At 28.3% G+C, this 15,411-nt stretch overlaps 1 protein-coding gene across 2 annotated transcripts; it reads right to left on the reverse strand.

Annotated features, from left to right (window-relative positions):
- Positions 1 to 489: 489 nt before the first annotated feature.
- LOC129958315 (ATP-dependent RNA helicase p62-like) lies at positions 490 to 8,700 on the reverse strand. Of its 2 annotated transcripts, none has more exons than XM_056070710.1 (4): positions 8,622 to 8,700; positions 7,755 to 7,906; positions 6,616 to 6,855; positions 490 to 1,047 (listed from the first exon to the last, which is right to left on the reverse strand). In XM_056070710.1, exons 1-4 carry the CDS (start codon positions 8,629 to 8,631, stop codon positions 967 to 969), a joined length of 483 nt encoding a protein of 160 aa, XP_055926685.1. In that variant the 5' UTR covers positions 8,632 to 8,700; the 3' UTR covers positions 490 to 966. The 2 variants fall into 2 exon arrangements, with proteins under 2 accessions (XP_055926685.1, XP_055926686.1); XM_056070711.1 differs by lacking the exon at positions 8,622 to 8,700 and adding an exon at positions 8,439 to 8,594.
- Positions 8,701 to 15,411: the final 6,711 nt, after the last annotated feature.

Raw genomic sequence — 15,411 nt, forward strand, 5'->3', positions numbered from 1 at the left:
AAATATTCCAATAAATCATTTTACTGTATTCAAACATCAGAAGTGGAAGCGTATGAATTTGAAAATAACACTTATGTAGAAATAAATAAAAAGTTGGTAAAAACTGCACTGCAAAATATCTGTTGAGGCAACTTTTAAAATTCCAAGTACAAATCCATTCATTAAGTATGATGCTTTTGTACTACTAAATAAGCATCAGTTTGGGAAAAAAAATTACCATGTTATATCTTAGGCACACTTTAGAATTTCATGCCTACATTAAAAATAAAAAAAAGACAGTTTGTAAATATTTAAGTGAATAAAAATGTAAGTGGGTAAGATAATTTTTTTTTTTTTTTGTATTTTTTAAAAATAAATGAGGCTAGGAGGTGGCAGTGAAAAAACATTAACAGTTTCAAAATAAAGTATTTTCCACATGAAGAAGAGATTTATTTTCCATCAACATTATGTTATTACAAAAATTATATATAATTTAAAGACATGGTCATTTTGTGTATTAAATTTTTAAAAAAGTCTTCTACAACGTAAAACCAAACAAACACACTGCAGCTTAAATTAATACTAAGTAATTGTTTAATAGCATATTTAGCAATTCGTTTAATGAAATGAAATTGTCTATTAATGAGACTTTCACACAGAAATATGGTAAAGTATTAAGAATGATAGAAAAAATAAATAATAAATATAACCATTAAAATGTAGTTGATTTCTTTCCATAAAATATTGGAAAATAACATTACAATAATAACAAATCAAATATTGCCGTAGTGGAGGAAACCTCGGATAACATACGCAGCCAAAGAGGATATGTGACACACTTCAAAAGAACCGACCCCACTGAAGGCGATTGCAAAACGATGAGTTTTGTCTAAAACAATATAAGCCGATGTTATGATTCTAAAGTTAATTATATTTTTATTTATTATGGTGCCTAATTCCATCAAATGAAAAAGAATCTGATAGTTATCAGAAATATCCTAACCTATGATAGAATAGATCGTTTTTGCAATCGCCTGCAGAAGCTCCGAAGTTAAACTCAGCAGCAACCTACAGAAGAAAAGAAAATAAAAGAATGTACAATATTTGCCATTTTTATATAAAATATCTAAAATTTTTGATATGAGAATATTAAAATTGAACTGGTATTCTAAGGTTTAAAAAAATACAAACAAAATTAATTTCTACAAAATAATTAAACTACAGTTAACAAACTTTTACTCGATTAATTTTCTATATTAAGACAGAAAACTAAATAAATTTCATACATAAATCCCATCACTTTCCATGAGCTTTGGAAGCTTAGGAGTAGATTCCTGTTACACAAAATGAGTGGAATGTTTTCTAGGACTTCTTTATGATATATAATTGTCCATACATATATTAGCAATGCATAATCTATTTAATACCAGCTACTCGATTGAGATAGATCTGTGCTAGAACAGCTTGTCAACAGAAATTTGTAGATGCTCAATAAATAAAAATTTCTTTAAATATGCAATACACCAATTCTGTGCCAGCAATGAATAGTTTAGTTCAGAAAATTTTCAAGTAAATAAGGAAACTAAATTACTTAATTAGACCCAACAATAAAGAATATAATCGTTTTTCATCACAATGTTTATTAATAATAACGCTGAATTTGAGAACACTTATGGACTTCAGTACATTGGTTATTTTCAGAGTAGGCAATTGCATATGTTATCCAATTCAGCAAATATAATTTGCAAGATAATTCCCCCTATAAAAAAATTGAAATTCAGTATTAATCCGAATTTTATTTCTTCCTGGTAACTTCTTCAAAGGTTATTAAACAGAAATGATGTTATTCACAATTTTAAATTATCAAATTTGTGATATGAAGCTTTTTTTTCATGCAAGAGACAAATTAAAAAGTTTTAAAAATATTTTTAAAAATAATTTGTAATGATATTTTTCATTAATGTATTGAAATTTACAGATTAATCAGTCTCATCAAACCAAGATTTTTCTTCTGTTTATAAATGATATAAAGTTACCCCATGCATTTTCTTATTTTATATTAGCTGTTTCCAGCTAAATGAAAAATTATTTGAAATAATTAATTGAAGTAATGTATAAATTAATCGTATTAGTATGATACTTGAATCTTTTAGGTGCTAATGGCAGCTATTATCTCTATTAACAATAAAATCGAATGTGGATGTGGATGTTTGAACCCAACAGCCAAGACCAATGGATTTAGAATAAGAAATTTTCAACAAAAAGTAATTTTGAAGCGATGAAATTGGCATTTACAATTTTAATTAAATTTAAACATAGTGTTTTAAGTCAAGAATTTTATTTCAAAACGTTGAAAAGAGTACTAGTCCAAATGACCTTAGAATAGAAATGAAGAAAATATAAGCATTTCAACTCAAAAATTAATACCATAGATCCATCCAAGTTAGTTGTAGTAACAATTTTTGGACAAACTTTTCCGAATCTATCAAGGTTTGATTTACTCAACAAAACATGCATCTATTTATGGATAAGTTAAAACAAGAACATCAAATGTTTTCCTTTTCTCATCTAACTAGAAGAAAGTGTAAGTGTAGAAATGATGTACTATGCGAAAAGTGCAATGAAAATTACATCAGAGATACATATGTGTAATGAACTTACACTTTCATGGTTGCCACTCAAATCTGGAAGAAATATTGCCTATTTTTTCCCTGTATGTAATTCAAGATATATATATAAAAAGAGGGAATAGCACATATTTGCTAGTTATAATGCAATATGATTTTAAGAAGTGGAAAGGGCTACGAAAAGAAGCAAAAGTTTAACATTATTCAAAATAATAGCATATTAAAAGAAGGTTTATATTTATATATATAAAAAAGAAAGAAAATTTCTCTTTATTTAGCCTGGATCTTAGCAAGACGAAATTTACATACTACCGGATGGGGATATTGATCACTCTCGTGCTCTTTAACTGTAAGCCGCACAAGATTAAAGACATGGGTGAAATAAAACAAAACATCTTTATGTTATGATACAAATCAATTAATAATTAACAAAAAAAAACATTACAAAGCAAGATTATTTTTATTTATTCAATTTTGCTAATTCATTTATCTGGACATCAATTTCTGCAGATTTTCCAGCCATCAGTATCATGGATCTAATAATTAACAAATAAGATATGACATTTTTGTATGGATTAATGAACATTTTTTAACTATTGCACTTTCAGTGAACACATGTGAAAATACATATATTTACTAGAACAAGGCATAATGTACAATTCTAAATTTCCAATCAATAGTTCGATTCATCTTGTAAAGATAAAAGGACGGCATCTGGCATATGTGATGATTTCCATAGATAAAATGCTGTTGTAATTCCAGTTAAATATATATTATTCCATACCATGAAAAAAATTTTATGAAATTAAACTGCAATTTTTTTCCTTAATTGGGTTTGATTAAAGAATAAAAACAGACAGCAATTCATCCATCAGATATTGTAATCAAAACAATAAAAACCTAGTAAAATAATTTGAGAAAATATGACTATTGTTTACTATGATAAAAGAAACGTTATATTCCATAAGTGCTGATTGTCTAAAACTTGTATTCACCTATCGCTTCAGATCTAGAACTTGCCTTTTTTTTATATGCCATCCTTTGAAACCACTTCTTTGACCAATATCATGCATGATTCATGAACATTTAGCAGCTTACTGTTCTCATGATTATTACTTTTGCTTTTGTTCACGTAATTATTGGAAGCCCATTAGCTATTACCTATATTTTCAAAACTTCTGAAAATATGATTTTTTAACTAATATAACAATTCTGGAAACAAATAGCAGTCAATTTAGTTCATTATTCCAGGATTTTAGTTTACACCCAATTCAATTAATTCCGCCACAATACTCAAGGAAATTAATTCACAAGGCTGTGGTTTAGCCGTTAGTTTTACACCATTTTCTTTATCAATCTATACACAGTTAACAGTCATATTTTATGCATTTGAAACAATGTGTTATGATTCTACATTCAATATAAAAGTCTAATGACAAATGAAGTAAATTCCATTGTAATTCTGTTAAAATACTGATTTGTCTGGGATAAGATGACTGTGATGATTGTTTAACCAATTGAGGGTTTTCGACTACATGATTAGAAACATGATATTTGGATTAAAATATTCAGACAAAATAGGTCCCAAATAATCTAAATTGCAGCTGTGAAAAAAGTATTCCCAATGCTATCCTTTTGCAATAAAACTTTGATTCACTAACTGATGAAAGAAACTAGAACGTAACACAGAGTTTTAAGTGCAGAAATATGTTTTGGAGTTTAGTTAAAAAAATATTAGAATAAGGGTTAATATTTTAATATGAAACATGCTTATTTTTATAATAAAAATTCAATTGAGCTCAGTTAATGCAGTACAAAAGGCTTCCCCAGAAAAAATTTTCATATGGCTTAATTAATAGCTGATATTATATATTAAATAGTAGTGGACTTTCATTAGAAATCAAAAAATTCTCATACTTATGTAAAAAAGAGTTTTTAAAAGAAATTTAATTGGCAAAATCCATTATGATAAAAATGATTTCTTTGAAAGAAAATGATAAGTGATCCTACAGGGAAAAAATAATTTGAGATAGACTTCACAATACAATATTTTGTTAAGTTAAAATAGATTAATAGCATAAAAGGTTATTTGTTTTATAGAAATATTTCATTTAGAACTTCTCTTCCCTCATATATTAAATTCAGTTTCTTACTCTATGGTTTGGTAAAGTGTTCAAAATATTCTAAATAATCCTGAAAATTGTTTCAACAAATCAAGAAATATGCTTTGTTTAATAATTTTGAGATTAGAATATTTATTAACTTGAGAGTTCAATAAGTAACAAATTATTAAGAAGACCGAGGAACAAATATAAACATGATCTACAATAAACCTATGAAAAGAAGATATTCAAGTACTAGTAGAATTTAAAAATTAAAATAAAAACTATTTTTGTTTTGAAATACAAGTAATTTTTTTTTAAAAAAAAAGAAAACCTTTTTGTTGCTGAATGAACTGGTAAAGAAAATTACAGTAGATATAATTTCCCAAATAGTTTCAAATACAAATTCTTATATGATAAATGAAGAAAGGAAAGATTGTTTCTTTCTTAGTTCCGATTCAATCCAAAGTTTTAAAATCAATTTAAAATTCAATTATAAACTAGAACTATAGTGTAAACGGCAAACATGAAAATGATTTCTTTGTTGAATATTAGTCAATCATATGAGATATTTCAACCAGCGAAAATCTACTTTAAAGTCAACATGAAAAGATGTACCGAGTCAAACATAGATAGTGGAACTAGCATTTCAGAATAAGAAGTACTTTTGAGTATGAATTTCTTAAGGACTTCTGTGATTCACTGTTTGGTGAATATAGCAGAGAATTCAGCCAGAAAAAATGTAAAGTGAATGAGTGAAAGCGTGTTTATTGTTTTGACACAGAGAATAACAAATTGCTAATAAATTGGCAAGTCAAGAGTAACAGATATTAAAAATATGGACTTATAAATGAAAAGATACAAGTTAGTGCGAGTTAAAAGTTGATTCAATCCCTCAAAAGATTTTAAGAGTAAAGAAAAATCTGAGTTCCAATTCTAAAAAAATTGATTTTAATAATTTAAAATCAAAAAATTTGTTCCTATCATAGATATAAAAGGAAAATACAGGAAATTTTAGTTAAAATGGTACACTAAAAAACTGAAGTAAAATTCTCAAAAAAGTTAAGAATAAGTGTTCCAGTAGCAACATTCAAAATTTGCACTATTAGTATTCCTGGACACAAGCATTATTATCTTTTATTACTATTCTGTATTCAGATAATTTATGCAATAATTTCAAGTTTCATTATTTGAAATACTTTTTATAGTCATTTTTTGAACCTGCATTAACATTAGTAACTTCAAATATATAATCTAAACCCTTTCCTAACAATTTTATTAGAATTTTAAACTAGTTAGTTTTAAACCACTAAATAAAATTTGTATTTTTAGATGGGTTAAATGAAAGGAAACATTACAAGAATTTTCATTGAAAGACAATATAAATTTTTTTAAAAGTGATAATGCCATGATACGCAAAAAGAGCTGGTAAAAATTTCTATGATATGAAAAACAGAAAAATATTAAAATAAATGGCCTTGATGTTCAATTTCTCTTTTAATTGGGAATATAATTTGCTTTTATGTTTTCATGAAAATATGCAACTTAAATGTACTAGTCTAAGCCACAAAAGATAAGCTATGCATCTTTACAAAAATTGATCTGTTTTCATAATAAAGTCATTTTAAAAATATGCAATAATATTATATAATTTATATATATTACAAATAATTTTGGCAAATCAATATCATTTGCTAACATTTTGCTCAAAATTATCTTAAACACAAAGGAATTCTGTAATCATTGAAAACAATGCAGTTATTAATTTACTTGCAATCTTTCTCAAAATGTTAATACTGTTACTAAATATTGCTAAATGTCTGGATAGGATTTTATGCAATAAAAGTTGCACAAAAACCAAAATTCTTGTTTTAACAACTTATTTAATAAATGAATAAACAACATACTTTTCCATTCTTATGTAATTGTTCTACATCCTCCCCTATTAGCACATGATTTAGTTCATGATATCCTTGATGGTGTAAGGTATTTTGAATATCACATTTTAATTGCAATTTAGTATTGTGGTTTCTAAAAATTTTTAAGACACCAATTTTTTCACGAATATAACTTGATAAGAACTTGTCAGCTAAAGATCGCATTTTCTTTGTCCATGAAGTAATCAACATTAGAATCTGCCATTCAATCTGCAAAGAAAATAAACACAATAAAACAAAATCAAAAGATAATTTTTGAAAGATATATTATGATAATTATTCAATACATCATTTATACAATACATCCCTAAATAATTCAATATTACAAGTTGACACCTTTTATAGAAATTTTTCATCAGAATTAAAAAGTTGTAAATAAACATAAAAACATTAAAAAAAAAAAAACGATGTGAAGCACGATACTTTCTCTATTTGTCAAGCAATAAAGCTGCAAAAAATGATACAACTGACGTCAAACAGAATTATTCCTGAGGGTAACCTTTTACTGCCATACTAGAATTAGAAATTCTTAGAACTAGCATTTATTAAACTTTTTTTTATGTGTATGAGAATAAAATCTACTTGGTGAGATGAGTGCCAGTGATTCGAACAACTACCAGAAATAGTATATCTTTTGCCAAAAGTAACAATAAAAAGTCACCTTAATCATTATTACTTTAAATTTTAAAAATAAAGCAATTGCATGATTTTCCTCATTTTGGCACTTTTAAAATCTGAACATATTTTATTTTTAACTTCAAATAGTAAATGTTTCATTTAAAAAATTGCAGTAGACAGGAAGAAAGGAAAAATTTGACAAAGAATATGCAATCTTTCTTTTAGCATGTAAAAACTTACTGTGCCAGGAAATAAAAATATACCCAAGAACATTTTAGAAATTAAGACCATTCCGCATTAAAATAGTATTATTACAGCATCAGAAAAACAAAGGTATTGAGCAGTGGTGCACAATAACATGTGTCAATATGTATTATGAAACAATATTATATAATTCAGCCGCTTGAATTACATGGATTCTAAAATCTCAAAATATTATAATGTACTGTAACACACTAAAACATGCATAATACCACTTGTTTAATACTTACTGTAATCTTTCTCAGAACTTTTCTTAATTGAGGCTTAAATTTTACATTCTGCATTGGATCTCCAGTAAACAAACATTTTTTCAAAACAAATAATCGTCGAAATTGTAAAACATCACTGCATTTCCAAGGAATAACCATCATTATGTTAAAACCTAGGGAAAAGTGAAAAAAAATTACCTGCATTCATGAAAAATAAAAATCTTCAACAACAAGTTTTCTGAAGAAAATAAGCATATGAATAAAAATCAATATATAATTTTATACATAAAATATCACAAACCTTAATGGTGGTTTACCACCATTAAGAAACTTTCTATAATGAAATTATTTCTGTAATGGGTTGTACAACTAAAATTTTCAAAATGCTAGGATTGCAAACTTTTGTAACTTCTTTTCAATTCATTTTTTTAGCAAAGCATAAGAAATATTTATTATCTCATCTAATAAATATTAAACTTCCTTTTACGAAAGATTACCCCTAAAAATTAAACATAAATGTCCCGTTAAACTCGCTTTTACCAAATGAAAATACTGAAAAGAGGAAAAATATTATGTAAGAATATTTGAAGTCGTTTGATTAGATTTCTACAAAACTGAATGAATGAAAATATCTGTTTAAACCGAAAACGAGCAAATTTTTCATACGGTGTGAATTAAAAAAATTTTTGATAAAGAGAGAATTACATTATTGGTCGATTACAAATTCCGTTTTCACATTAATGAGTCAACTTTCTGAATTAAAGCTGAACCAAACCACATAACGTTTTAATTTGAATGTTTCGGATGTTACTGGTTGAAAACCTTACGAAAAATAAAAGGTAGCAAAAAGATCCTGTTCAAAGTAATAAAAAATTCATATAAAAGTACCTGGATCCATATTAAATAGCTGCAAATCAGTAACGCACCGCCAAATAAGCGTTTCGGTTTTTTTAATTTGGGTACCGCCAATGCGGACTGCGGATTGCGGATTCGCGTTGATGCCAGAAACTAAAAATATGAAGCAGAATCTAGTATAAATAAAACGGATTTTTTTTTTTTATGCACTCCTCAGAAATCTAAAGTAACGAATAGATTTATTTGTTACTTTCATCAAAAATATTCCGAAACACAAGAAATGTTTTAGGTCAATTCGTTAAGTAATTAATTTTTAATTTGTTAAAAACTATAATTCAATTGAGCATGTATTGTATTGCACAGTAGAGATGACGAATATTTTACGAACAGTTATAATGCAACCAATACCAAAAAGTCACAAATACTAGCTATAAATACTTTTTAAAGGGACGTGTGATTCAAATCCTTGATATGATTTTACTGGTGATATTTCGATTACAGGTCTTGGATCACGATAGAACCAATCGATACGATCTATCCAATTGAAGCTCTCGAACAAGAATTTCTTCATGCACAAGGGGAGTCCCCTACACTCTGTTGCATATTTCAGGAAAAGACCTCTCACAAATAGTTGGGCCGCGGTGGCCTGGTGGTCAGGTCTCGACTTTGGAACCGAGGGGTTTCAGGTTCGAGATCCGATTCTATCGCAGAACCGTCGGGTAAGAGGGCCCGGTGCCCGGTAAATCTGTCGGGGCCAAACATCTTCCCGCTAGTTTGGTGTGGAAGGTTGAAAGGTGGTCTGCTACCTCAAATGACGTCCTCATCATCTAACCGCGGTTCAAAATTATGAGGTCTGCCCCAAAATAGCCCTAGTGTTGCTCTAAAACAGGACATTAAAATAACTAAGCTAAACAAAACTAAACCCGCAAATAGTCGAGGCGGCACTTACTGGCCACATGCAGAGAGTTTTCCATTTCGCAAAGAGGTAGACCAAAGCTCTCCTAAAACCATGCCTGATAATGACCATCACTTGAAGTACTAAGTGTCTTGTTTCATTGTACGAAAAGAAGATTTTTCTCTCACCCAAGTTTCCACAGAAAAATATTTATTTGTTTTTTAAAGAAGTTCAGCAGATTTGAAGTATGACATCCTAAAATGGATTTAAACACCATAATTACTATGATACATTTAATATTTTTCCTTGATTGAAACGATTTGATATTGAAATAATTGAATTGTTCCGCGCCCGGTTCGCATGAGAATTCCGCTGCTCAGAAAGATTGTTTAGTTTTTTTTAAAAACACAATTATTGCTTATTTTTAAGCACTTTTAAAAATAAATGATGTTTTAAATAAATTGCCAATGATAAATGTTCCTTCATGAATTTTAAAAAGTGACTTGGAAATTACTGCTCTGCCATAAATGTTCTGTTTATGAAGGTACCTTCTAACTGCAATCATTAACAATGGAGAATCCAAATGGGGATTGATCTCTGCTGTCAGTTCAATAGGTTTTAGCCAACAGATGGAAGATTAGTTACACTCCAAGAATATTCATACTTTTGTTGAATTAATATTTTTGAAGAAAGGTAAAACCTATTCTTTCTTTATAAAAGAGGAGAAAATATGATTTAATCATATAAATCCATATTTAAGTTTCATGAATCTCATATTATGAATGTAATTCGTGGTTAAAGACAATGAGAGCATGAAAAAGCTCAATCATTTACAGGAGCGTTTTTTCCCCTTAAATGGACATAAATTGAAACGTTTTCTATTATTTTAACCCAGAAATTTCATGTCTCTTATTTTCACTATTTTTGTTAAATGAAGTTGAATATTTAAACATGCAGCAATTGAAGGGGCCAAAAAAACTAAAATAATGTTCTTACCGGTAAAAACGGAATGGAAAAAAGAGAGGAAGAAATTTAAATTGAACAATCCATGGGTTTTGAAATATGCGAAGTTTACAGATATATTACAGTTTAGTTAGGTGTAATATAAAGTAAACATACATAAATTCAAAGGCGGCGTTGGCAGGGGGGCAATTGCCCCCCTGTCAGCAACCGTTTGCACCCCGTCGGCGAGAGATTGAGAGTTTCGTCGGCGAAAATCTTCACCACTTCAGGATGGTTGTGAAGAGCTGCACATTCTCGAATATAATAATTTAAAAACTACCTTAAACATAGTATGTTGTAAACAGTCGAAATATTCAAGTAACGGTTAAAGCAGTTCGATTTATCAAAATAATCTGTGTATAGGGTAGCAGGTCATTAAGATGCTGCATTTTATGGACAATTTTTGATCGACCGACTATGAACGCAATGCGATGGATATCGAGGAAGTTAAATTCACAGATTTTTAGGCTTTTGATTGAAATATCATTCATTAAGCTTATAATCTGAATTACTTTGGGTAGTTTATTCGATAAGGTAAATAAGATATTGCATTCTGAGTACAATTTCTAGCTTGCCGAAACAAAGTATGAACTAAATGCGATGGAAATCCACAGAATTTTAGACATCTGATTCATATAGCGTTCATTAAGTTTATAATTTGTACTGTGTATTGCAGTATAACCGATAAAGTGACAGGTGAATAAGATATCGGATTTTGCCAAAAATTTTTGATCGGTTGACTAAGAACTCAATGTGATGGATACCGACGATGTTAAGTTCGCAGAGTTTCAGACAACTGATTTAAATGTCATTCATTCAGCTTATAATTTGTGTTATATTTAACAGAATAATCAATAAGCTGACAAGTGAAAAATACGTCTCATTTTTGCCAACTAATCTTTTTCTTTCGGCTAAGATATTATCATAGGTTAAAAGAAAAAAAAAATAGTTTTCATCGAGTATTTCGATTACCTGCAAGCAGAGTTATTAGAGAAATATACTTTGATATTATACATGAATAGGGCGATAAAGTTGTTTTTCCTAATTCGGAATTCAATAAAATAATAGTTTTAAAATTAATCGTCATTTTTTTCATCTAATTGTTACTTCCCCGGTAACGAATTAGGAAACTTATTTTATTATTTTCATTATGAGAATTCTTTGACTAAAATCGAGTTAATGTTAAACTAAATTTAGTAAAAAGCTCTTTTCTTTTGACACTTATGCTTATGCATGCTAAGAAGAGTCTCTTTGTTGTAGCCAAATTATGTGAATTTATTATAAATCACTGGAGTAAGTAAATTGTATAATTATAAATTAAGTTTATTTAACAGTAAAGTATCTGTTTTTTTTTGCAATCTAATTTATCATGCTACAATTATTGCACTAAAGAAATATTACAGACTACAATAGATGACAAAAAAACTATTTTTGGTATGGTAGCTTTTTAGCTACACTAAAAAAGGTATCCAAGTATGTACTAATTTTTTTAAATAAATTACTACCTAAATGCTTAAGACTCTGCATTCAATATTATGACTATGTAATCAGAGAACGTATCATTTATATATACTTTTCTTTCAATTACTATTCACGGCAAAATCTATATAATTTGAGATGCTTCTAAATTTTTAATAGACTTTGAATAAAGATGTTTTAATAAAATGATGATTAAAATAGTTATTCATAGAATATTCATATATATTAACCCCTTGACATACGAATTTACTTATTTCCTAATTAGATGGCACATCTTATTTGGGGGAATTATTTTTATTTTAATCCCTAGAACATTATAAAAACATTTGAGGTAATGATGCGTTTTCAAGTGACTTTTTCATTTTAAATTATTTACTTAATGCAGATTAAAAATTAAAAATTTAGTAATTCAATGCGCGATTCAGATTTATTATTGTATACTTGTATTGTATACCAGCTTTGCAACTGGTTGATTTATTCAAAAACGCAAGACTCAGTATTTTATTTTTGCTATACATTATTTTTCAGAGGAAATGAAAATATACGCGATTTATAGGTGTCTATAATTGAAAAAAGTTATCAACTGTAATTCAAGATCATGGGCATTCTGTTTTTCACTTAATTCATTTATTGCTTGGAAAAATTACTGAAACGACTAAGTGTATGTTCGACTATTGATAAAACAAATCAAGTTAATATAAATAAGGAAACGGAACGATTTAAATTATTATTTCAAAGAATTGTAGATGTAATTCTATTTTTAGCCTGCAACTTCGAGGAAACCATGAAATAATAGGAACGCCTAATAATGGAAATTTTTTTTAATTGAATTATTAAATTAATACCACTCTGTGCTTATGGATCATATAAACAGAATAAAAAATATCAAAAATAGAATTGTGCATGATTTAGCACATACATCACAAGAACAAATTAATCCTGCGTTAGGAAATGTTCTTAACAAAATTAAAGAGGATACATAAGTAGCCATGTATTACATTATCCAAATGGTTTCTACTGCTGATATTTCCCATAAAAAACAAACTTCAATCTTTATTGATTTTATATAAATTTTGAAGAAAAAAATTAAGTATAAATGAGTCATTTAAAGTATTTATTGAAGTAATTGATGGGACTGGAGAAGGATTAGCAAAAAATATTAAGTGAGCTAGATTTAAATATTATGGATTGTAGTGGACAGGCATACGACAATGGTAGCAACATGAAAGGGGTACAATCTAAAATAATTGCTTTAAACCTTCACGCAATTTATGCGCTTTGCCTTTCACATTCTTTTAATTTATTAATTTGTGATACCGCTTCCAGCTGTATATATTGCATTTTTTTCTTTTGATATTGCAACGTTTATACTGCTTATTTTCTGCATGTACAAAAAGATAGAAAATTCCGCAAAGACATTTAAATATCACTCTTAAACCATTATGCGATACTCGTTGGAAAGCCAAAATAGATACTGTTAAAGCAGTGTATATACAGTTTGAACAAACTTTTAATGCCTTAGAAGAATTTATTGATGCACATAAAAATAATATAGCGATATTCGAGGTTAAAAGTTTATTGATTCAATACAAGAAATGACATATATTTTATGTTTTACCCTTTGCACTCGAATGGTGACTATCAGTCGCCATTCAAGGCAGTGCATCATTTTGAAGTTTTATTTATTTAATTAACTTTGATTGTTAAAAATGCCTGCAGAGTAGTAAAAAATTGCTAATTAATTATACGGGATAATTCAACTTAAAACAATTATGTTATTTATTTTTCAGAGCAATACATAAGTCTTTGTAGGCCGCGATGGCCTGGTGGTGAGGTCCCGGCTTCGGAACCGAAGGGTTTCAAGTTCGAGACCAGATTCCATCGAAGAACCGTCATGTAAGCGGGTTTGGTGCACGTTAAATGTCCTCCCGCTGGCGTGGTGTGGAGAGGGGGGTGCCAGCTCAGGTGTCGTCCTCGTCAACTGGCAGCGGTTCAAAATTACGAGATCAGTCACAAATTAGCTCTAGTATTGCTTTAAAATGGGATGTTAATATAACTAAGCTAAAATAAACTAACAAGTCTTTGTATTAGAAGAATAATTATGCATCGAATTACTTTTCCGAGTGCAAAAGGTTATTTGTATGGTTTACAATATTTTCCAAAATTAGCACTATCAAAAAACTATTTCAAGTAAAAACAATTGTTCTCGATTGGGCATTTAATTTAGTCAATAAAATTAAAATTGTAAGAACAAAATTTAACTCGTTTATAGACGAAGCAAAAGCAACAGTACGTGATTTAAATCTTTCCGAACATTTTCCTGAAAAACGAATGCGAAAAGAGAGAAAAATTATATTTCGAAAGAGCAGAAGATGAAATTATAGAAAACCTGGTTGTGGAATTTATTGTTGATGTTATTTTTAACTCTGTAACTGATACTGTATTGTACAGATAGGAAATAGATTTAAAAGTATTTCAAATTAATCACTGATGTAAAAACTTAAGAAAAACATGAATTAGAAAAATGTTCCAAAAACTTTGTAAAGTTTTAAAACAAGAATGTAAATGAAAAATAATGATACAAATAATTATTTTGCTTCTGAATGTGATTTTGAATGAAAGGGATATAAAAATCGCTCAACACATATTACAATACATACTAATTAATAATTATAATGATTTATTTCTGAGTTATATAAATTGCGTTAAAACTCTTCTTTACATTGCCAATTAATATAATAAGTGCTGAACGCTCTTTCAGCAAATAAAAATTAATAAAGAATTGTCTTCGGTTATGTGTGCATAACGCGTAAATGCACTTGCTATGCTAAGCATCGAAAAAGAACTTGCAAAAAAAATTGTAATTTTCCTGAGACGATTAACAGCAAAAACAAAATCACGCATTATTTATTTATTTATTTATTTTTTACTTTAGTCCCAAATGGTTCATTGCATCTGGGCCCCTTCATAAAGAAGGCTGTCTCTGATTATACCGCAATAAAGTTCTCGATTGAATTGAATTGTCTTAGAAGATTATTCGCTTGATTATCACCGAGATCACAGACATGGACACATTTATAACAACAGAAAACAATACAGAAACACAAACATAAATCAAACTAAATTCGAATTATAAATGGTGTTCAAATATTATCTTAATAGCAAAGAGAACCAAAAAAAAGAAATCAAATTATTTACGGACTCATATTAAAAGCGTTAAAATTAATAGAGTTTTTAATTGTATCACATTAAATATTTTTTAATGAAGGTCACAGAAATGATATTCTAGACCAGTAACTTTAGCACTTTTATTTGGAAAAATTTTAAACCAAGTTTTTCTCTCTTCATAAACAGTATTTAAATCATTTTAAATGATATTTGAAAATTTTACGACATCCAGCTTTATGCTTGCCTATTTTTTTGAAGTAAGAATGTTGTATTTTAGCA

This window comes from Argiope bruennichi, chromosome X1 (genome assembly GCF_947563725.1).
Source record: "Argiope bruennichi chromosome X1, qqArgBrue1.1, whole genome shotgun sequence".
Lineage (NCBI taxonomy): Eukaryota > Metazoa > Arthropoda > Arachnida > Araneae > Araneidae > Argiope > Argiope bruennichi.